This window comes from Ictalurus furcatus, chromosome 24 (genome assembly GCF_023375685.1).
Source record: "Ictalurus furcatus strain D&B chromosome 24, Billie_1.0, whole genome shotgun sequence".
NCBI classification, from domain to species: Eukaryota; Metazoa; Chordata; class Actinopteri; order Siluriformes; family Ictaluridae; genus Ictalurus; species Ictalurus furcatus.
In genome coordinates this window covers 17,004,086-17,029,199 of record NC_071278.1, presented here as the reverse complement: position 1 = coordinate 17,029,199, position 25,114 = coordinate 17,004,086, and the positions used below count along the sequence as shown (strand labels likewise).

General features: G+C 39.5%; 1 protein-coding gene across 2 annotated transcripts; it reads left to right on the top strand.

Moving 5' to 3' along the window:
* The first annotated feature begins 1,045 nt into the window (after positions 1 to 1,045).
* poc1bl (POC1 centriolar protein homolog B (Chlamydomonas), like) lies at positions 1,046 to 23,635 on the top strand. Of its 2 annotated transcripts, XM_053612801.1 has the most exons (12): positions 1,046 to 1,959; positions 2,037 to 2,205; positions 8,575 to 9,002; positions 11,583 to 11,752; positions 14,544 to 14,733; positions 15,088 to 15,273; positions 15,860 to 15,977; positions 16,688 to 16,864; positions 17,305 to 17,436; positions 18,559 to 18,669; positions 20,525 to 20,677; positions 20,769 to 23,635. In XM_053612801.1, exons 3-12 carry the CDS (start codon positions 8,626 to 8,628, stop codon positions 20,895 to 20,897), a joined length of 1,743 nt encoding a protein of 580 aa, XP_053468776.1. In that variant the 5' UTR covers positions 1,046 to 1,959; positions 2,037 to 2,205; positions 8,575 to 8,625; the 3' UTR covers positions 20,898 to 23,635. The 2 variants fall into 2 exon arrangements, with proteins under 2 accessions (XP_053468776.1, XP_053468775.1); XM_053612800.1 differs by having other exon boundaries at positions 1,046 to 2,205.
* The last annotated feature ends 1,479 nt before the right edge of the window (positions 23,636 to 25,114 follow it).

Genomic DNA, 25,114 nt, shown 5'->3' with positions numbered 1-25,114 from the left:
TCTATCTATCTGTATCTATCTATCTATCTATCTAGCTGTCTGTCTATCTATCTGTCTATCTAGCTGTCTGTCTATCTGTCTAGCTCTCTATCTATCTATCTATATATCTGTCTGTCTGTCTGTCTATCTATCTGTATCTATCTATATATCTATCTATCTAGCTGTCTGTCTATCTATCTATCTAGCTGTCTGTCTATCTAGCTGTCTGTCTATCTGTCTAGCTCTCTATCTATCTATCTATCTATATATCTGTCTGTCTGTCTGTCTATTTATCTATCTGTCTATCTATCTGTCTGTCTATCTGTCTAGCTCTATATCTATCTATCTATCTATCTATCTATCTATCTATCTGTCTGGCTATCTATCTAGCTATGTATCTATCTGTCTGTCTATCTATCTGTCTGTCTGTCTTTATCTTGCTATCTATCTATATCTATCTATCTATCTATCTATCTGTCTGTCTATCTATCTGTATATCTAGCTGTCTGTCTATCTGTCTGTCTAGCTCTCTCTCTATCTATTTATCTGACTGTCTGTATATCTGTCTGTCTTTATCCACCTATCTATCTATCTATCTATCTGTCTGTCTCTATCTATCTATCTGTCTATCCATCTGTCTGTCTATCTGTATATTTGTCTGTCTGTCTTTATCTATCTATCTGTCTATCTGTATCTATCTATCTAGCTGTCTGTCTATCTCTCTATCTATCTCTCTATCTATCTATCTGTCTGGCTATCTATCTAGCTATGTATCTATCTGTCTGTCTGTCTTTATCTTGCTATCTATCTATCTATCTATCTATCTATCTATCTATCTGTATATCTAGCTGTCTGTCTATCTGTCTGTCTAGCTCTCTCTCTATCTATCTATCTATCTGACTGTCTGTATATCTGTCTGTCTTTATCTATCTATCTATCTCTCTATCTGTCTGTATAGCTGTCTGTCTGTCTCTATCTATCTATCTATCTATCTGTCTGTCTTTATCCACCTATCTATCTATCTATCTGTCTGTCTCTATCTATCTATCTGTCTATCTGTATATTTGTCTGTCTGTCTTTATCTATCTATCTGTCTATCTGTATCTATCTATCTAGCTGTCTGTCTATCTCTGTATCTATCTATCTATCTGTCTGTCTGTCTCTATCTATCTATCTGTCTATCCATCTGTCTGTCTATCTGTATATTTGTCTGTCTGTCTTTATCTATCTATCTAGCTGTCTGTCTATCTCTGTATCTATCTATCTATCTATCTGTCTGTCTCTATCTATCTATCTGTCTATCCATCTGTCTGTCTATCTGTATATTTGTCTGTCTGTCTTTATCTATCTATCTATCTATCTGTCTGTCTATCGATCTGTCTGTCTGTCTTTATCTATCTATCTATCTGTATCTACCTATCTGTCTATATATCTGTCTATCTAACTCTCTATCTATCTATCTGTCTGTCTGTCTGTCTGTCTGTCTGTCCGGCTGTTCTTTGCTGTCTAACAGTGCAGTCCCACGTGGTTCTCCATCACTGCACATCAGAGTGGTTGCAAATCTTGTATTACCTCATCTTTATGCAGCCGCTGTACTTGACTCGATTTGTATTCAGTTCATTTCGCACTCCTCTAACCTAAATCATCATTACAGCCATTATAGTCTCCCTTATCTCCTTTTCCCTTCGGCTCATTTGTTCTTTTCGGTTTTAAGGCTAAAGGAAAAGGAGCCTGTACAGAATGTTAATCAAAGCTGTGACCGGAATGGAGTGGTCACGTGACCGCGGCCGCGCGTCACAGCGTGTCAAACCTGTCTGCTGAGGCTTAGTGTTAGTGTTAGTGTTAGAGAGGGTCCTGGAACACATGCGTTACTTGTACGTTTGTACAGTTTGATCTTGTTCCGGTTTCCTGCACATGAGTGAGAGCTCGAGTGTGTTGTACGTGGCAGCAGTCTTGTAGCATGACTTCAGCAGTTCTCGGGTAAATGAGTGCAGAACAGACGGAGCGCACTTCACAGGACTGATTAGAGACTAACACTGACTAACTGTGTCCTGTAGGGAATGGAGCTGTGGCTGAAGATGTGCTGACAGCGGGCTACTGTTATAACATCATTACACTGCACTAAAAATAGCTAGCTTGCTAAAACTCCCAGCATTTCTGTGAAGTTGTTTGGCGAGCTTTCTGCTGCAGTGCTGGTACCGGAACTACACGGAATGCCGAGAACCGGTAGGAGAACCTTTTTATCATTTACACAACAAACCAGTCATCTGTTTGCGCTATGCTAAACACACTTCTGTTGGTCACTTCCGTTGAAACGGCATGTCTAAGCAGTACATGACCGTGACCTGGACAAGGGAACTGTTCAAAACTTTGTGCAGGAACAGGAAAAGGAAAAGTTAGTTAGCATAGCTCACATCTTCCATTTCTCTGACTCTGGTAGAGCTGGAGCAGGACCTCCTGAAAAACTTATTTCCTCCTCCTTGCCTCCGTCCACTCGTTTTATTCTTCCTACATTTCACCTAGCGTTATTTGAACACCAGTCATTCTTTTGAAAAGTGTTCAGCTTCTGCCTGGAGTTCATACTAATCAGACTAATGCAGGGGGTCTTTCTGCAGCCTTCTGTGTTGATCCTTCTGTGAGGGATCTAATCAATCCCTCGATCTGTGCATATAATCCAGCTGTCAAATATTAGAGTCAATATTTAAAGGTGTACAGTAATGTTTAGCTTATTTATTTAGTACAGTTTGATATACAGTGCTGTTTTTGTGTTTATCTCATACTAAATTGGTCCAGAAATTAAAAATCAAATCGAAGATAAAGCAAAGGCAATCTGAGTAAACACAAAATGCAGTTTTTAAATGATAATGTTAATAATTGAAGCAAAAAAACAAACAAACAAACAAACAAAAAAAAACCCCTAACCCCCACCCTAATAATCTACGAGACTGCATTCATAACGGGGTTCAGCTGGTCTAGACGTAACCAGGCCTGATTACTGCAAACCCTGTTCAATCAAATCAACACTTAAATAGAACTTTTTCAACAGCATGAAGTTGGTTAAAAGGTCTTACCCTGTAACACGAAACTTTCTTTCAAAACTGAAAGAAATTCTAGAAATGATGAGTGTCGCTCCCTCCAGAAAAGCCTGTGTACATCAAAATCCCCAGGGTTGATTTTAACACCCAGAGTGTTGAAGTTACACCCTTCAGTGTTCATATAAGTCCATTGGACACAAGTGAACACTCGGGGTGTTAATTCAACACTAGGGATTTTACTGTGTGCACACTGCGATTGTGAATAGTGTTTTGCGACTGTTGCTTGTCAGACTGTACGAACACGATCCCCGATGTAAGCTGTGTCACGCTGTAGGATCTCGGATGTCATTCATGTCAGACTGTACGACAGTCGAGATGCGAAAAACGGACGCACGCGAGAAGACTCGTACGGAGTAGGAGAAGCCACACTACAGGACTGTGCCTCAAATCTTCTGACACTGCCAGGAGGAAATATTTGATCTCAACGGCCATCAATCGGCTGTCGGGGAACGCGTCAAACTAACGATCAAAGACTACAGATTTTGGCCTAGGATTATTAGGATTAACAAAATTTGTCTCAGGTGACCAATTCGTGGGCAAAATCGTACAGTGTGAACCCGGCTTATCTCACGAATAAGAGGTCTTGATTTCACTGACTGATGGTTAATTCAGAACATCAATTCCACATTCACCATTAACATGGATGACAGATATGAAGATGTCACAGTCACAAACACCAGACGTAAGAACTGACAACAGACCAAATAAAGAAATTACAAACAATCATCTTGTTCTCTGTATGAATCACTCATATGAGTCACTGCTGTACTAACAATCACAAGTGTTAAATACCATCATCCCAACTGCGAGTACTCAAATTCATTAACACGACATGAAACAAACACACATGCAATAAAATACAATCACATTTAGAGTAATGTAATAATAACAAACATTAAACACATTTCTATAACGTAATCGATTTATATCGCAACCCAATTCACACACAGCAAACATACCTCATTAACTGCTTACAGAAGGGAGGATTCAAAGGAAACGTCAACAACTCTTCCATTTGTGTGTCTTTTAGCTATGCTTGTGTGCCAATTGCACTAGCATGTGAAACCGCATTGTGCATTGTGCTGATTGTGCATCTGTTTATAACTCTCGGTTAAAGAGTTCCGTCATAACTTGTTCCACTTAGTCAACGGTATCTTATGACCATATTTAGACATCCGTTACAATGAGCAAGAAGCTGATTGAAATACATCAGTCTGGGAAGGGTTCTAAAGCTATTTCAAAGGCTCTGGGACTCCAAAGAACCACAGTGAGAGCCGTTATATCCCGACTCAATATAAAAACTCGACTCAGTAGTGAACCTTCCCAGAAGTGGCCGACCTTCCAAAGTTCCCCCAAGAGCACAGCAAGTACTCATCCAGCAAGTCACAAAAGAGCTAAGGACAACAATCAAAGGACAATTAGTTTTTCACATGGGTGATTGTTGGATAACCTTTTTTTTTTTTTTTTTTTTGCTTCAGTAAAAAAATGAATGAATAAAAACTGTACTGTGTGTTTACTCAGGTTGCGTTTGTTTTATGTTGTATTTCATTTGAAGATCTAAAACTATTTAGTATGAGATGTACACAAAATCAGAAAAAAAAAAAAATCAGCAAATACTTTTTCACATCACTGTGTAATATAAGTATTCTATGTAACTCTTTAGCCTAGCCTCTTAATGTTTACATTATAGCTGCAGGCCATGGCCGCTACTCCCCTAATTTAGGCTCCTTAAGACTTTATCTCTAATAGTACCTTTGGCATATCTGATTTAAGCATGGAAGATTTTCTGTAGTTTGAAAGGCAAAAGACAGCATGGGATCTGAACTTTTCTGTTATTCAGTAAGTAAAGGATGGGGGGTGGGGGGCGAATTATTTTTCTAGAACAGCACGTACTGAAGTGTATTATTCCTCTCCACAGCAATTTGCGCTTTTTAACCATTTAACCGTATTGAATGTTGTGAAACGTCTGCAGGACAAGTTAGTTCCTGTTACCACTTATGTGTTATAGCAGTCATGACTTTACCAGCCTCTGTTGAAGTTAATAAGCCACAGTTAATAAAACACAGTTTGTCTTGTTTCATGAGAAACCGGAACGCGCCGCGTCCTCTGTCCTGAAGTCTCTCCCGTGGTATAAAACGTACCGAATGTTACAAACCTCTGACACTGAAAACTCCTTCCGTAAACGTTGAATAAACATCTTCTCACAGAACTCTTCACCGGATCAACAACGATATGTCTTTCCTTGCTAAATAACAACACAGTTTTACTACTGAAATGATAATGTATTGGAATAAGCACATTCATATAAACGTGTGTTTGGAAGCACTACTGTCAGAGCTGCTGACATAGAAAATAAATCAAAACCGCCTGACCAATCAGATTCGAGAATTCAATAGTACTGTGGTATAATTCATCTTAGGAAGACATACACTTACATGCCAACTTGTTTGTCCCAGACTGGAAATTAATGGTAGCTAGGATTTTACATGTACACTGAGGCACAGTGTTATCCCTGTGTCCTGAGAGCATGATATAAATGTGAAAGTATAGTGTTATTAACACACAAACGCTCGACTGTTTAAAGATCGTGCATACCAGATAAGCTGGGTTTATTTATAATCATGCAAACGTGGTTTACTTACTTCTCTTAGTAATCTAATCTGGCAGTGAAGTAAATACAGGAAGCAAATGATTGTGGTCATGTGACCTAATTCTCACACTAAACATCAAAAACGAACTATTGATTACACTTGGATTTATTTATCTGGGGACTAAGACTTTTGTGGCTCCACTGGTATAGAATAACGTCGACGGAAAAATTAATACCCATTTCCTTGTCACCAGATACGTTCATACCTCTGGTTCGTGGGGTGCAGACGAGAGTAGTAAATTGTCTGATGAGAATAAAGCATATTATAATCATCTACTAGAGCGCAGTAAATTGAATGTATTTTCAATTCACACTACAGTGTAGTAACATGAGCCAGTCATTGTATTCAGCATAAAGAGGTTATCTTATTTATAGCGCACTTCTCAATAGACAGCACCTAGAGATGTACGGATACTAAATTTCTCAGCCGATACCGATAACCGATTATTCAGAGTGACATCGGCCGATACCGATACCGGAAACCTTTATGCCTTCTTTCAAATGAATAATAATTAATTCCAGAATTCTGAAGGTAATTCTCTCCATTTCAACAAGTTGTTTGACAGTAACCGGTCTCATGAACAGAAAGCACATTACTCAAATGAACATTAACTGCATTCTGAAGATTAAAGTAAGATTTCTTAACTTATTGAATGTTATTAATTCATATTAACATGGACTGAATTCTAAAAATCCTCCTGTTAGGCTTCACATTCACTCTCCACAAACACAAGCATTTCTACTCCATCACTGAACATCAGACTGGCAATATATAGGCCTAATATGAACTTTTTTATATATTAACATTAACTGGATATGAAATACACTACTCTACAAATATATTTTTCTGTGCGATTATATATATATACTTTTTTGTCAACTCATCTTCATTTAAATCTTTCAACGGTGTCCTGGCGCTTCATTTCAGCGCGAGCAGCTCGGCAATAAAATCAAATCAATAAAATTAGACTCGACGGCGAAACTCCCGCTCCACTCCTGCTCACTTCCGGTGTAAAATTGTAGCGGTGCAGAGCTTACAGAGATTACAAACTGCAGTTTTGTCGACACAGCACGAAACGATGTGTTTTCCCGCCCTCTTTTGATTGATAGGATATAATCGGCCCCGATCATCCGATGTTTTTAAACTATCGGCTGATCGACATCTCTAACAGCAACATAATGCTGAGCAGTTAGACAAATATTTACTTTGGTATGTGGCTCGTTTGTGCCAATTTTTTAATTTCTCCAGCAGAAGCAACTTTGACCTTTTTAGACATAGGTACAGAAATGCTACAAACGTCCAGTAGAACCTAATCTTCCTCCAGATTGCCATCACAAGTAGCCTTATCTCGTCTGCTTTTCTCTTGGTTTCTTTCTTTTCCAGTCTATTGAAGTCACTGTATTAAAACAGCTTTTGACTTAGCAGATGTGGTTTAAGAGCAGAGCAGCAGATATTGAAGGATGGCATTGCATCGACCATCTGCCACTTCTGATTTTCGTTCAACTCCAAATCCCTGCCTGTTGAAAAAGTAATGCCTGACAATTAAGTGATTATACTGGCCGCCTCTGATGTTGATGATAAATTCTGTTCAGACGCAGCCACTACCATTTCTGCCAGGTGTCACAGTCAGTTTCGCTGATTGCAAGGACTATTTAGTAGTCATCAGAATAGTTAAAAAAACGTGGGAGTGTTGCAGAGCACAGTTTGATGTGGAGGACTGATTTCCCTCTGTACCTCATTATGGTGAAGTTTATTTGGAGTTTTTTCAACTCTAAACCATGTGTGTCCTAATCATCAAAGCATCGTTAAAGCTTTGCTCAGACAAGCTGCTCAAATCTGAGTTTTTGGCATGTCAGCAGGAAAGATTTCCAGCACTCGGAATGTCAGGAAAGAAAACACCGATTCAGACACTTGTACAGTACGTGGTTTAAAATTAACTTTGGGTTTATGGATCCAATAAACCCAACTCAGTGACTCGGTTTAATCTTCGTGACGTCAGAAACGTGTGGCCAGAATGAAATATGGGTAAAAACTAGCATGAAAGCAGCTCAGGAGATAATCTCAGAGTAATCAATGCTGCAACAATCAAGGCATTAACCACCTTGTTCAGTATATGTTGTTGTAATGTTTGCTGAATCTATTTAGAAACAGGGGCGCACGGTGGCTTAGTGGTTTGCACGTTTGCCTTGCGTCTCCAGGGTTGGGGGTTCGACTCCCGCCTCCGCTCTGCGTTGTGCAGAGTTTGCATGTTCTCCCCATGGAGAACCTGGAGTCATCAGAATAGTGAAAAAACATGGTTGCAGAGCACAGTTGGGTGTGGAGGACTGATTTCCCACTGTACCTCATATGGTGAACATGGAGAACCCCCAAAGTTCTCCCCCATGGAGAACTGTACTCCAGTTTCCTCCACCAGTCCAAAGACATGAGTTATTGGCAATTTTCCGTGGTGTGTGTGTGAATGTGCCCTGCGATGGGTTGGCACCCCGTCCTGGGTGTCCCCTGCCTTGTGCCCCGAGTTCCCTGGGATAGGCTCCAGGCTCATACACGACCCTGTGGATAAGTGGTATGGAAAATGTATGGATGGATATGTAGAAAAAAAACTGAGCATTGCCCTTATGTCAAACAATAATAGTGAAATCTCCAGGTTGGTAGCTAGCTATCTAGCTAAATTTCACTTGAACTACTCAACACAACCACTGTGGATATGCGAGCAATTGCAACTAATTGGATTTGGTCAGTCTAATATTTACAGTGTGAACCTTTGTCCTAACCTGACTGATTTTTTGCTGTTTTGTATAATATGAATAATAATGTTCGTTACTCATGTCTCTATTGACACTGTGTCTTAGCGAGCAGGGTTCTTTGATTGGCAGCTGTGAGTGCCGCCCGTGGCCAGGAGGATGAAGGTGCGCTGGTCCCGGAAGGTAGCTCTTCTGACGAAGGCTGGCTTCTTCCTCTCCATTCTGTGGCTCTTCTACCTCCTCCTGTTCCGCTCTTCCAACACAGCTCCGGCCGAAGACGGCGGCAAACACAATGTACAGGCTCGGGACATCTTTACTCAAGGAGAAGAGGACGCAGAGATCCTGAAGCGGCCCATTTATGTGAAGCCTCCACCTGACCTGAGGGCGCCTGGAGAGTGGGGCAGAGCCGCCCGAATGAACCTTAACGACGAGGAGAAGAAGCAAGAGCAGGACAGCATCGAGCGCTACGCCATCAACATCTACGTCAGCGACAAGATATCGCTCCATCGCCATATTGAGGATAACAGGATGCACGAGTGAGTTCACCTTCTCCCTCTTTGGATTACAGTCAAAGTAAAAGCCGTAGGTTAAGTAAAGAATAAACCATGACAGGATTATGCTGTTATAGGAAAACAATCCACGACAGGACGGTGCGATGCGGCCCAATGCAAAATCACCATAAAGTTCATTATTTTCCCATAACACCATGACGTGAAGTACTTTCATATCAACCTATGTTTTCAAGGTTTACTCCGCATGCACATACTGTAAAAGCCAAACGTTTGCAGCAAACAGCCAATAGTGTTCAACATGGAAAAAAAAAGTAGACGTGCATACTTCCTGTTGAAGAGCAAATTATTATGCGGAAACATGAGGAATAAACTACACTACCCGCAAAAAGCAACACTGTTACGGCTGCCAAAGCTCGGGAACGTTGCTGATCGTGTAAATGCGTAAGTTTACTTTATAGACTCACGATGAGAATAAACGGATTGAAAACTTTTAAGCCCAGAATATTGCATGTAATTTCATTTAGTGTAAATGTAATCATTTCAAATTAAATATTCATAAAGCAAATATCAATTTGTCAAAATATATTAGGACAGGAATAATGCCACCGCGTGAAATGTACTGCTCGGAAAGAACCGCGAAGCGATACAAGCAACGCATACATTTTGTGGTACAGTAAGAGCGTGGCTTCGGCGTGTCACATTCTTAATGTGCGGCTCAATAAGCCGGCGTAGATAAACGATACCACCTAACGAAAATCCATATCTTTCCCATAGATGGTCATGGGAAAATCCCACACAAACACTAAAGGGTTAACTTTGATGCGTCAGATTTATCTCGATTTGCTCTTTGCTCACAGCTGATTGGTCCAAGTTGGGTTTGTGTTTTCTTACCCAGAATAAGGTTAACCGTGTGGTGTACGTTACCATGGCGATGAAACCCACTAAAAACCAATCCACCTTGTTCAGACCGAGAAAGCGGAGTTTGCCCTTTGTGAAACAGGCCTCTAATTTATTTGATCTGTTCATGTGAAGTATCCATCCCTGTGTAAATTGGCCTTGTATACATTGAGCATTGGAATGCAGAGCTCGATTTCTCCTACGTATTGAACTGAAAGCTCACCCGGACAACTACGGTTCTACGGACAACTATAGTGAACTTTAACGGATGACGGTGCAATTTTTTATGTATCAGCATGCTCAAAGCATCATTTTCATTCAAAACAATGACAGCGAAGTGTTTTCGACAGATACCGAAACGTCCCCGTGGATACGGCTTGTTTTGAGCTACTGCGCTTTCTGCGCAATAACTTTTCTCTCTTTTTTTTTTGGGCAAAACTTGGCTAAATCCTTGTCTGTGGTGATCACAAATACACCGTAGACGCAGTAGAGATTAGGTTGCACAATACGGGAGTGTTCATTTAAGTACGAAATCAGGTCTTGATATTACTGATGACCGTTGCGGTATTTAGTCCTGCTTTCTGCCTGAATTGTGATGTTTTATTGATTCGGATCACCGCTAAGGTAGCATCATGGTTGAGGTCATTTACAGAGAGCTACAGCACGTTGCCTAAACGTGAATCTAACCTGAAATGTTGTGTAATGTTTTTGAAAATGCAGTCACTGTGAGCTGGTTGCTGTGTTTTCCTTGCTATGTCTGATTGTGATCCAGGAACTTTCCATGTGTGCACTTCCCTTTGCCAGATTCCCTGGTGAGACGAGTTGAGTCACTTTGTAGTTTTATATTATGTCGTGTTCCATCCGTCTAATGAAACACAGACCTCATTAGAGAGATGGAAGTTAAAATTCCCATCCAGCCCACACACCCACCTTTTCCTTGCCCATTAGCACACATCAGCCGTGTTGGTTTACTCAGTGTTTATGCATGTCTTTTTGTCTGACTTTGTCATACATTAAAACACACTTTGTACAGATGTAGGGATATAAAAGTAATTCCTTCCTGTCTTTAAGACTGCTTTAGACTCGTCCCCTGTCAGTGCTTGTTTCCATGCCAGTTATTGTCCCAATTGCCGCCAGTTCTTGCCCCCACTGCCCCCACTGGTGGCTTTAATTTATTTATTTATTTATTCATTAAATATCACTTCTAGTAATACTTGAAGAACAGGCACTACTTGAGATTTGGGGCTTCTTATTGAAGCTTTTGTAGTAGTGTTTTGGACTGAATCCAATGGCAGTCTAAAAAACACACACGCTGTCACTTTCTATTTAGTCAAGGATACTGCTGTCTCGTTCTCTTAGCCATTTCTCTAACTCCAGTTCTCACACACTCGTTTCTGTTCCCCAGACTCTTGTGAAAACAGCTCTGGCATGTCTACCCAATGTGCTAAGAGCCTATTCACTCGATGCACCACTATACTTTCTTTGCACAGAATTGGTTGCACTGAGGTTCTTTTTTTAACCCTAAGTGTCACTAGACAAAAAAAAAAAAAAAAGAAGCCACATCCTAATTTTAATTACAGTTCATTACAACTTTATGAAATTTTTATGTGCCATGCAGGTTTTCCATTCTTTTTTCTGTCCATGTTAACAGCACATAAAACCAACTATTACAACATGTACTAATCATCGATGCTTGTATAACGATAGATGTAGAAGCAAGACGTTTGACATCCGTCACCTTCCAACCACATCTGTGATCATCGCCTTCTATAATGAGGCCTGGTCCACCCTGCTAAGAACCATTCATAGTGTACTGGAGACCGCACCTGCTGTCCTGCTGAAAGAAGTCATTCTCGTTGATGACCTGAGTGACAGAGGTAAGATGGAAAGTTTGCGTGGGTGAACGAGTCGAATGTAGTGTGAATGTAGGCACACCCTAGTCGTTACGGAAATGCTCATTCATCTTCGGTTACGTTCAAGTCCTGCAATTTCAGACATTACACAGCTTCCTGTGGCTTGAATTTTAGCTGATCTAATAAGAAGCCATTTCCTTTTCTGTCATCTGCCAACTGCTAGAATGTTCCCCTTGCTCTACTAAGCTCTCCTATTTATTACATCCACATAGATTATGATTTTAAATATAGATCGCAATATAAAGAAGGTCAGCGTGTCATTCGGATGGATTTGTACAGTTTTACTTGCACGAATGAAAAAGTAGGCATGGCGCGTGAACAAAAACGAGCAGTACAGATCTTGCGGCCTTTCTTGAGCCACTCACATTCCTGCTAGGAAAATGAACCAGGAGAATTTGCACCATTTCCCTGTCCACATTTCCTTAATGCCTTTAGTTTACGAATAGCCGTAAGGCCTACTTTGAGTGTAGAATTTACAACGACAACAAAAAAGCAGATTTAACCCTTTTAACCAGTTTAACCCTTAAAATGCATGGATATTTCTTCAACCACTCATACCTCAGGTTGTTAGTGACCTGGCACTTACATCTACGCTGTAAAACTTGCAGCACAGCTTTATGGAGTTTACTTAACTCAAGGTGAAAAATTGAGTTAAGTAAACTCAGAAAAGCTGTGCAGCTTGCAAGTTGCCTTGAAATTTTAAGTCAAATTTTATTTTATTTATTTATTTATTTTTAACAGTGTATGACTTAGTATACCAACTGTCATGATAATATAAAACTGTTAAATCATTTTGTTAAAGACAATGGAGAAAGGGAAATGCTTCACACATTCTTCACACGTTCCTCAGCATTTTCTGATGAAAATGACATATTTGGGTAGAGAGGACTTTGTTCATCCATCAGACTTCGATTGGCTTATGAAAAGTGGCCATTCCAAAACAAAGGTTAGCCTGTAATTAGTCATGCAGGAGTGAGGCCATATGTTCTTGAGCCTGTACATGTAGCTTGGAACTGAGGTAGGGATTCAATTTCCAAAGTGACATAAAGTTAATGGCGCTGTGGAGGTGGGGAGAAAAACGCTGGACTTTAGTAGAAGATTATGGACAAAGAAGAAGTTTAGTCCTTTAAGTGAATCATGTTCGGTCTGAGTAAGTACAGGAGCTGACAAGTTAAAAACTCAAAGAAGTTCAAAAGTTTCGATTTCCAGTTTTCTGTAAAGCTGTGGAATGTAAGATGTCACAATTTCACCCTCTTTGGTAGAAAATGCTATTGTATACTACTCGCAGAAGAGTATTTCCTAATCAAATGACATATTTTTGAAGTGAACAGAAGTAGACACAATAACAGCAGCAAACTTTTTTTTTTTTTTTTTTTTAATTAACATTTTTTTCTGCAAATTTCTGTCAATTCACAATTACTTTTATATTTGATATAGAATAAAAGAAAATAGTAATTGGCATGTGCAGAAGTTTGAACAGCGTTCCAGTTGTAAAGTCTCAGAACTTGATGAACTTGTTAGGCCTTAATTGGCTCATTAGCACTTGTTACGCAGGCCGATAACGGTCGTTATGAATAACAGTTCCAGAATGTAATAAATTCTGTGGAACTTGAAATCTGTGCTAACACTCAACGACCATGGACTCCTCTAAGATTGAGGATCTGAAAATGAAGCTAATCGAAGACTACAAAGCAGGGGAAGGTTATCAAAAGTGGTACAATGATATCAAAGTGCTTCTAGCTCATAGTTTCCACTGTATGAAACGTCATTAAGAAATGGCAGTTAAGGGGAAGTGTGAAAGCCAAGGCAAGATCTGGAAGGCGAAGAAAACCTTCGTTTCGTTCGTCGACTGTAAGGCATTTCAATAATTCAGCCGAGAGGTGACGAAAGCATGAACTAATTTTTCTGCATCATGTAGTGACGTTATATTTCTCATCTTGGAAATATTTCTGAGATGAAAGAAGGCTATCCTAGTCATATTATCTACATGAGCGTCAAATGAAAGACTGGGGTGAATAATCACGCCAAGGTCTTTAACTGCTGCACATGATGAAACAGAAACTCCATCCAGAGTTACAGTGTAATTATGAAATCCTTGCCCACAATCAACAAAGGTGTGTTTGGAGAAAAAAGCAAGAAGCAGCATTTTATGAAAAGAACATCTTGCCAGATGTTAAGCATGAGGGTTTGTCTATTATGTTTTGGGGTTGTGTGGCAGCCAGAAGCACCTGAAACATGGCACGGGTAGATGGAAAAAACGGATTCCAGTGAAATCAGTAAATTATGGAAGCATACGTGACAGTCACGTAACCGAAGCTGTAAAGAGACTGGCTTCTGCAACAGGATAGTGACCCAGACAAATGACCCATTCTCTCGTGTCTGTCTTAATCCTAAGACATTTATTGTTAGAGTATCATTTGAAAAGTTTATTGACAGGTCCCCTTAGCCTTTGATTACAAGTGTGTTTCAAGTCAGCATTTTTCTGTTATTTTCTTAGTACAGGGAAATATGTTGAAATGTTTATCTGTGGTAATCGCAAATACTTTACAGAAGCAGTGGATAGAGGTCAGCTTGAAAAACACCGGAGTATTTCTTTACGGATTAAGTATTCTACTGGCTAAGATATGCCATGTTGACAAAGGGTGTACTGTGCTGCTGATGGATTAATTCGGGTGTAGTTGAACACTGTTAACTGATAAAACACAGCGATATAGATGCACCACGGATGCTCATTCTGTCATGGTGGAAATTGCAGGCTATCTGAAATCCCAGCTGGAGGAGTACATTAGCAACCTGGAGCGTGTGCGCCTCATCCGCACTAGTAAGAGAGAGGGACTGGTCCGAGCTCGGCTTATCGGTGCCACTTATGCCACGGGAGATGTACTCACCTTTCTGGACTGCCACTGTGAGTGTGTGCCCGGCTGGATCGAGCCTCTGCTAGAAAGGTATACACCATGTGATGAGCTCATGGAGAATTGCTAATGTGCGTGATGGAGAAAACGTAGTGGAAAACAAACATGGTGATTTTACTAGGATACTTTTAATGTTTTTTTTAGTGACTTATTCGGGAATCCTGAGGAGGATATTGTGTGAATATTTCGGAATTGTCTGGATTGTTGTGTGGATGCTTCCTGATACGTGATCCAAAAAAAAAAGGATCTTTTTCTTCACACAATCCTACTACACTAAGAGTAGGATTTTACAATAAAGGACATTTTTTCACTGTTATGAAATAAACACCAAGTTTTAGTCTTCACATTATAGCATGCATTTATGGTTTGTTTGTTTTTTTTTTTCAGAATTGCTGAGAAGAAGGACACTGTTGTATGTCCAGTGATTGACACCATTGACTGGAACACATTTGAGTTTTATATGCAGACTGAGGAGCCCATGGTGGGTGGCTTCGACTGGCGGCTTACATTCCAGTGGCACTCCGTGCCCGAGGTGGACCGCAAAAGACGGAAATCCCGAACAGACCCCATTAGGTCAGTGTTCAGTCAGCCTCTGTGAAAAGAGTTCAACTTTCCATTGTTTTGTAGCGGGAAAAAAGCAGATCTGAAGAGTTTACATAATGCTCACAGTCAGTCAATGTAAACTAACACACACTTACCAAGGGTGGGCAAATCATAAATTCATTGGATTTGCCACCAGGCCAAGTAAACGCTCCAGTGTGCTGCTCAATCCCTTGTTTAGGTTGAGCAGAAATCTAACACTAGGCCATAAGTTCTCGACCCTGGTCCTGGTACACCCTCTGTCCTGCACATTTCAACAAGGAAGGGCTGTTAATTAGCTGATTAGTTGAATCAGGTGTGTTGGGAGCAGAGAAAACATTAAATATGCAGGATACGGGGTACTCCAGGACCAGGGTTTGGAACCCATGGACTAAGCTTACTTAAGGAGTAGAGTTTGTACTCTACTACTATGAATAAAAAAATAAATAGCCCAAACCTGGCATCTGCTCGTCCCGGAAACCTAGGCTAGTGAGTTGTCCACCCCTGCTTACTCGACAGTTTTATGGATGTGCTGATGGATATCTCTGATGTGCTGCCAATGTCTTTTCACTCTTCACAGATCTCCCACCATGGCCGGGGGCCTGTTTGCCGTAAGCAAGGCCTACTTTGAATATCTGGGCACTTATGACACAGGCATGGAGGTATGGGGAGGAGAGAATCTAGAGCTTTCCTTCAGGGTAAGATCTTACTAAGTGTTCTCTTGTTTCCAATTGCATGCTTTTAAATCATGGATGTTGGTGTAAGTATGATAGTCTTGCATTCTGAACCATTCACAATGAATTGCACTCTACATATTGGATTCCTTCTGGCATGTGGGTAAAAATCAAGATTGATGTGCACACATGTGATGAATGTTTCATGCATGTGGAAACACAATATACTTAATGGCCAGTGTCTTCTAGGGACAGGAAGGAGCCAGTGTTTAATTGATGGGCTGTAAATAGGTTCGCAAACACTATCTGAAAAGGTGAAATAGTATTAATACTGAAGCACTGACTGATCAGTTAATTCTATTCATTTTTAAAATAATATACACAGTATATAGTAATATGGGTATTTATGGACGTGATGTGATGTTCAGGTTAGAACACTTATTTCGTCAAGCATTATGCGCTTTTGTACTCTCGTTAGGCAACGTCTGCTTACTCTACCTACTTTCAGTTTCTCCTCCAAAGGCATTTGTGAGAAAGGATTATAGAGTAAATAATACACCTCGTTCGTGTTCATTACACCTGCGACTGTATTTCACGTGCGTTTTCAGATGCTCAGTCACTGCACACACTGACGACTATAGATGTTTCACTCCTGTGTAATCCCCTAGCACGTTTGTACCTGTCGGCTGTGGTAAGATTTTGATTGTTTCTGTTACACGTAACGTTATTCCCAGGTTTGGCAGTGTGGAGGCTCACTGGAGATTCACCCCTGTTCCCATGTGGGTCATGTCTTTCCTAAGAAGGCACCGTATGCCAGGCCGAAGTTTCTCCAGAACACGGTGCGAGCTGCTGAGGTCTGGATGGACTCTTACAAGGAGCTTTTCTATAACCGCAACCCTCCTGCTCGTAAGGTACAGACTAGAGTCTTATATTTGTCATTTGTTGCTGTACGTAGAACGCACCCTTTGAATAGTGATCTAAGAAAGTACATTACTGTTCATTGTTTGCAGGTGAGGCTGACAGGCTTGCACATCCTGTAATTGTATCTGTCCAGGATTTACTACGTAGTATGTAAATGATGTGAAATGCAAACATTCTAGCTTTACTCTATGTAACCGGTTAGGGTGTGAACTCAAGTTGCCTTATCTAACACGTTCACATACCCTGAATGACCTGTAATGTGAGGGCCACATTATCACTCAGGAATTATTCAGAAAGCAAATGAAAGTCTATAGAAAAATGGAAATAATTTCATTTCGTTTCTTACGTTGTTGATGCATTACATTGAAGCAACCTTTTTGTTTGTCTGTGCTACACGTAATGACTCGTGTAAACACTCTCATCCTCATAGGAAACGTACGGGGACATTTCAGACAGGATTCTTTTACGAGAGCGGCTAAAGTGCAGGAACTTTGACTGGTATCTAAAGAACATCTACCCGGATCTGCATGTGCCTGAGGACAGACCTTACTGGCACGGAGCTGTAAGTGGAATTGAGGTGGAAGTGGAATTTAATGAGTGCACTTTAATTATAGGGAAATAGAGAAAAAAAAAAAAAAGTTCAACATTGTGGACATGAACAGTATGATTGGGGCAAATCTATGAGACTAAAACAGGGTTTCTGTCTATCTTAATTAGTCAAACTACTTTCGACAGATTTAAGGTCTTAAATGAATATTATCCTACATATGATCAGGGTAAATACTTAGCTTAGATTAATAAATGAATGGATGGCTTTTTAAAAAAAAAAAAACCAAACAAACAAACAAAAAAAACCCAGTTGAAACAGTTTTAAAAATCTGATCAAAGCTGAACAATACAAGGTCAGTTGTTTGAGAAAGGGGTGGGGTTATGTACTTGCTGTTGAGCTGGCGTACACAGAGACAAGTCGATATGAGAAGAAACGTCAAGCTTGTTGCTGGAGTACAGGAAATACTCTGGCGGGCTAAAGCCTGTGATTTCCCCCCGATTTTGTCTATTTTGGTTTCAGTTCTAGTCCTGTCTCCAACCCTGTCCTGTCATTGGTTTGTTGGCTCACCTGTTTTGTGTTAGTTCTTGAATAGTTTCTTTTTATATCCTATATATTGTTCATTGCAAAGTCTTTATTATTATTATTATTATTATTATTATTATTGTTGTTGTTGTCATTAAGCCCATGCTTTATCTTCTGTGTATGCTACTTTTGGGTTCTGTTTTATTTTGCTTCCTGGTTTTGACCCTAGATCCCATTCCTTGCTGCTGATTATGAATAATGCCTGTTTAACAGCCTGCCTATGTTTTGACCCCTGCCGTTGACTTGGACTTTGACTCATGGATTTGCTCCAGTAAAGCACACAGAGAATGTCCTCCAAGAAACATGCAAAATGCTACTCTGTAAAATTTTAAACTCAGTTTTTTGTTCTTGTATAAAAATCTGTGTGTGGTATGTACATTTTTATGATGTGTTATTTAGTACTTCATTATTTTGAATTAGGTCTAGGTTTTATGGTTAGTGTAGAGACCTTTCTTTGATTATGTCTGTCTGTGTTTCTCTAATCACGTTGCTTTCACGATCCTTTCCATTTCTGCCACTCCACTTTTCCTCTTTGCCTGTCTTTCGGTACAGGTGCGTAGTGGTGGGATTCCGTCTGAGTGTCTGGACTACAACGCTCCAGACCACAATCCCACAGGGGCTCACCTGTCTCTGTTCGGCTGCCATGGACAAGGTGGGAATCAGGTAATCAGCATCTCTATTCTTGTACTACCAAACACCTCTCACAATTAACATGAAAGATTTGCTATGAATGTCAGTGTGATTACACAACCTGAGAACCGGCCCCTGTTGCCTGCACAGTTGCAGTATATGTCATAAAACCAAAAGCAGGTGTCGTGTCAGATCACATAAAACAGGATTCCCTGGTTAAGCATGTTGTCCTGTTTAATTGACCCAGTAGAATAAGTGATATTTTTTTTTTGTATTGATGTAAATCTTCCTGGATCATTTAAAATGCTTCACCTTCACCAGAAGTAAGATGTTCGGAGAATCAGGAGACCAAGAGCCAGGGTATAATCAAAGAGATGGCTTATTATGCGCGCAGAGACACCCTGGGCACTACAGCGTTTCATAATCTCAGTCTTAGTCCAAACAGAAGTTGGATACAGTTGGCTTTGGTACTCGGATGTACGTGCAAGCAGGCATACCCAAGTCCAGTTAAGGAAAACATGAGAGAAAAACACGAGAAAAAAAGACAAAACACTCTTACAAAAACATACTCAAGAACAGAACCCCAAAAATTTCTTGAGACCATGAGTAAGCAAAAATCGCATCGAACTGAACTTAAATGATTTAATCATAAGCATGGAAAATTAAGACAAACATTTCACTGTATAAATGTACATTTAACGAAGAGTGTCTCTGGGCTGTTCTCACTAATTATTCATAAAAGCTGTGCATCAAGTGTCTCTGGAAAAAAGCACCATGTGTGTGAGTGAAAATCAATTTCCATAACCTTCATTGCAAGCTGAACTTTAGCCTCATCATCCACACAGACTGGCCTTTGCATAAAAGATGAATGAGGTTCTGTGTGCGGAATGCCTCATATTGTTTGTGTAAATAAGTTTGTGTTTGACAGAGGCTCTATCTTCGAATGATATCTGAGAGCTGAGTGAGTGAAATGAGTCCTGAGCTCTTGGGTGATTGATTGCCTTTCCTACCATGATGCATGCTGTCATCTGATTCAACAATTGGACCATTTAAAAAAAAAAAAAAAAAAAAAAAAAAAAATCGTGTCTTATATCTGAGGATGTATTTTGGAGCAGAGATCGTCGTGTTCGCCGTGTTCTAATTATTAAGCCTGGTAATTAAGTGGGGAATTGAACTGGATGTCTTGCAGACTGTACTGGGATGTGGTGCTCAAGGACAACAGTTCTGCTGCTTTATACCAAAGCAAATAGGAAAGTGTATGTATAACTCAAGAGCCACACCTTGCCCTTGAACCTTATCGTTATCTTTAGGAACGAGTGCCAGCTTGCTTGCTAATTATTAACCTCACCTTCATTTTCCCTCCCTCCAAAACAAGCAAAGAAAGGATACATGAAAAGGAAATGATTTTAAGGCGACTTGCACGTTTCGGCTGTTTTTAAAGCAAGGCAGAATAAGAATAGAATTTGTCGTCCTTATTATTATGATTTATCATGCGTTTGTTTTTTGGGAGCGGTGGAGCATTCATATTGTAGGCTTACATCAAAATAAAAAAATACTTTGATGTAGGAAGCACCTGTGTATTCTCTCTCTTTGTTCCTTGATTTCTCTGAGCACATTTTAAGAATTGCTACATCTGTACACTTGGTGGATTTCCAGGTCATAGGCCGAAGGATGTAGGATTGAGGACTCAAGGAAGCATCAAGTAGAGTTTTGGATTGCACCCGATATGTTGTGATAATGAAATATATATATATATATATATATGTATATGTAATTATTATATAATTATTATATTATCATCTCTTGAACTCCTTACCTCTTTAAGAATTTTTAGGAAGTATTGAGCTATTAAATAATAACATTCCCCCTGTTTCTCTTTCTTCGCAAGTATTTCGAGTACACTTCGTATAAAGAAATCCGCTTTAACTCCGTAACTGAGCTATGTGCGGAGTACATAGCCGGCCAGAAACAAATCAGAATGAAACACTGTCCTCACGACGGAGAGCCAGTTCCTTCCACCCTCGTCTGGGAGTTCAGAGACGTGAGTGTCGCCTCCCACACCACATTCACATACAAGAGTTCAACTTTTTTGCTTTCTACACCATAACCAAATTATTATTCTGTCTTTCCAGGACGGAACGATCTATCACCCTCTGTCAGACAAGTGCATGAGCGCGTACCGTACAGCAGAGGGCCGGACCGACGTGCACATGCAAAAATGCTCTGCTGAAGCCACGGACCAGCAATGGAAGTTTGAATGATTGCGATTTCCACATTACATCGAATTCAAGAAGTGCATTTCACACGAAGTCCGAGCACCAATTCAGCAGCTTGTTCGAGGAGTCAGTAATTCTGGTCCTGTTTTGCACTGTAACTCTGACTGGGTTGGAGTGGAATTAAGAGGTACTAAAACTAACTATGGAAATACAAAGCGACTACTTCAGTTGCTCAGAAAGAATTTGAATTTGAATTGTTGTTCACCGACAAAAATGTGGAAGGCCTGTGGTTTGTTGACGACAGGCTGTGTCCTGTGCCTTTGAAAACCAAAGGTGATGGAGTCTATTTTTATTGTATTATTTTTCCTCTGTTTTATCCGGTTTCTTGAAAAGGATGTACAGTAGCAATACGGGGAAGGAAATAGAGTAGTGTTGGAACACTATTTGTGTTTACACGATTGCACTATGTATTGATACTTCAGCAGAACAGTGAGACGTGACTAGATGGTCAAAGCTCAGCTTTTGTATTTATAAAAGTTTATTTTTAGGTGATACTTATTTCACAGAGTGGTAAGAACCTGTTTAGCTTTCTGCATTCTTTCTTCCTTCTCTATTCATGACATTCTAGACAAGACTTTTAAAACAAACAAACAAAAAAAAAACCATGTTGATGTTTGTACCTATTGTACCTGTTGAGATCTTTCCGTTATGTTGTCGGTTTGTTTTCTTGTAACCTCCACAAACATGTTCTGCACCAACACACTGTGCCTTGTTGCTGTGATCTCAACTGCGAAATCACTCAAGCTGACTTAATAGATGACGTTTTTTCCCCCAGTTGAGTTTCAGTTGAGAAGCTGATCGTGGAGGCCAAACTTTAAGATGTCAATAGACTTATGAAGAAGAATATTCCTAAATCAAACCACTGTGCCTTAGATAGGAAGCTAGGAAGAAAATGATCGTATGATGATGGTAATATAAAGATCTCATAATGTGTTAAAATGCAGTGAGATCTTTGTTCAGTAGAATTGATGCACGATTGTGTGAACATGTCCACAGAAAACTGTGCCTGTGTCATGCCATCCTGGCCACTTTCTTTATTCAAGTGTCTGTTTTCATGTTTTGGGTGTAACGTAACTCAATAGTCAGGCGTTTTCTTAAACGTTAGCCAAAGGAAAACATTTAAACTGCTGTTAGTCATTTTCTTTCTGAAGTCTTACAGATGTCAAAATAACACTGTATAATTTTATGTTTGAAGTAAAATATTTTCACTTAGGAATAGCAGGAGCGCAGTTACAGGACCAGTCTGAAATTCCATGGATATTACAATACACCGTGGCCTTAAAAACTGTACATCATGGACTTTCTTTCGGCTATTCTCATTTGCGAATATTAATCAGTCGTTTCTGGCGATGAATCCGGTTTATGTTTCTAGATGTTTATGTATAAACATGGTATAAAGGGACCTTTATGTTATGGTGTAAATGAATATTTTAAAACTACTGATTAATCACAAATTGTGGTGATTGCCTTCTGTACCATACAGTACAATAATGACATTATATTTATTGTACTGAATCGGCCGTTTTAACCCGACGACCAGTACGATTTGAATGGATCAAATTTGTTATTTTTGAACCAATGAAAGTTGGTTGGAATTTTGAACCGATTTTAGGCATCATAAAAACAAGAACCATGTCCAGTGTGTGGTCTCTTTCTGTACTCTGTTGCAGTGCCATCTTGTGGTAAACATTAAATTATTGCCATGTGATTCAATATGACATGATTTGAGCATGATTCTGGATAAATGACATCTTCTGCGTGTTTTTAAAAGACACCACATTCGGTGTGTAGTGTAGCATAGTTTACTAGCCTCGGTCACTTTTACAATAAGAGTACTAAACCATCCGGCACTCAGATCACTCTTTCATCTGTTATAAGTCATCAGTTACTGATTTTAATTTGGATAAACGTTTTGTTCCACACATGATGTTTGTTGTGTATATTGATGATAAAAAATGACAACCTCAAGTTGAGTACATTTTCAGCCAGCAAGACCGTTTGCACACACGTAAAGTTTGTCTACTGAAGTGAAAATGCATATTCAGGTCACGTTTTAAAAGCCGTTCATTCATTTCTTAGGCCAATACAAGAAAAAGGCAACACTGTGCAATCCGTAATACCGCAAATGACATCAAGCTGAAAGTGAGTGTGCCAACATGTTTTGCATGATTGATACAGTATGTCTAATACTCCTATCAGTTCCAGTCATCTTCTCCTGACATTCAGCCTAGACCAAATGGATGACAACAACATGAGAGGTTGTACCTTTCTGTCTGCAAAAGAAACCAGCACCCTGATCAGGAATAATAGAAAAATCTCACAACGGCGCGTTCACAGACTCACGGTGACTGTAAAAAATAACTCCTGTTACCAGTGACGGCTGGCCGTCTAATATCACTCAGCAGCTTGACAACAGACTATTAGGGCTGAGCAATGCATTATATTACAGGGTCTAATTGATGACTTAGTAAGAACATTCTGGGGCAAAATATTAAAGCGGATAGGTAGCTGCATTCAGGACTTTTAGCATTTTATTTATTTATTTTATTTTTTTTTAAAAAAAGACCTGTTTAAATTCTGTAACGGTCTACTGGAGGTTTCCTCTGAATACCAAACTAGAAAATTAGAAAAGTTGTAACGTTAACTAATCAGTTCTGTCATCTGTCATCGTTTGTGTCATTTGTACTTGGACAGTGTGTACTTTAGTCTATCTACTTCTCATTTCTCCTACAAATACAGGTGTTTTTTTTTTTGGGGGGGGGGCGGGGGGGGGGGGGGTTAGGATGATAAGAGTAAAAATCCACCTTGTTATTTTACTGCTACACGCTGTCCTTAACACACCATCAACAGTGATGAAGAAACCATACTGTATTTCACATATGGTTTCTTCATCACTGTTGATGGTGTGTTAAGGATGGCGTGTAGCGATAAAATTCAAAGGAGCATTACGCTTCTCATTCCATCAATAAAGGTAAATATAATTCAGCACATTTCAAAGTATTTAATCTTGGCCTGCTTATTCAGTCAGATAAACAAAAACAAAACAAAAAAGGATTCCATGGCCAAAGGAAAAGTCCTTGTGTTTATGATGTAAACTTCTAATCTAAAATAATCCCTTCAGCAGTTTTGCTTTTTTTTTTTTTGTTATACATAACTGCAAAATATCTTAGCAAGTAAAAATGACATACATGGCTAAATTTATGTTATACTTCTCATTATGAGATTATTGTAACACAAAAGTTGTAAGATTATTAACCCCAATTCTAGGCAAATTTGCTATTTGCTAATATCAAGCGTGAAGTTCTCTTATACTACTGGCCAATAATTTAACCTATTTCAAGCATTTATTATTAGAAAGAAGCTAAATGATCTGCTGTATATAGAAAATATCAAATATAGATATTTTCATATGCCAAGATATTTTTTGCAGTGTTCAGTCTACCTCAGAAATGAATTTTTAGACTGTTTTGGCATATTTGTTTTCATTATTACTCAATTTCATCATTACAGGCCGCTGTTTGTTATCTAAACTGATTTATTTCTAAAAAGAAAGAAAGCATACATGTCTTTTGGGACTTTTTGAATTCGATCCTTATACAGATACTGAAACTGAAACGCGTAACCTAAAGGAAAGGAAGCTCACCTGTCTCAGTGCTCACAGAACTGTGCACTCACACAGGACAATATCTGTGCATGCCCGCACCACTGCTTTATCCTCCACAAATGCCATCGTGTGTACACAATTCACTGTACATCGGACTCATTTTCAGTGACCAGGTTAACTGATATTATCTTGTGCCGTCAAGTCAGCCTCGTTCTCTGTAAGATACTGTTTAAATGCATGAGATGTTTAATGAAGTTATTTGTATTATAGGAAGATGCTGTAGTTCCTCTTCTTGACATTTTCCCCAAGCAGATTGCAGTCTGGTGATTGCCATCATCAATTGTGAAACACACCCAGATCTCTGTCCTTTCATGTCATCTATTCATTAGTGCGACAATGTAGACTAGGTTTATGTCAGGTATCGATGAATCCCTAATAAAAAAGTATGGTGTGTCACTCTTCAATAAATAAAATACGTGTTAGGCAAATTGGTAGGGTATATGAAGAACAAAACACTTTGGGACATGCTATTATATATAGGAAAATAATCAATGTCAAGTCAAATTTATTTATAAAGCACATTTAAAGACAACCGCAC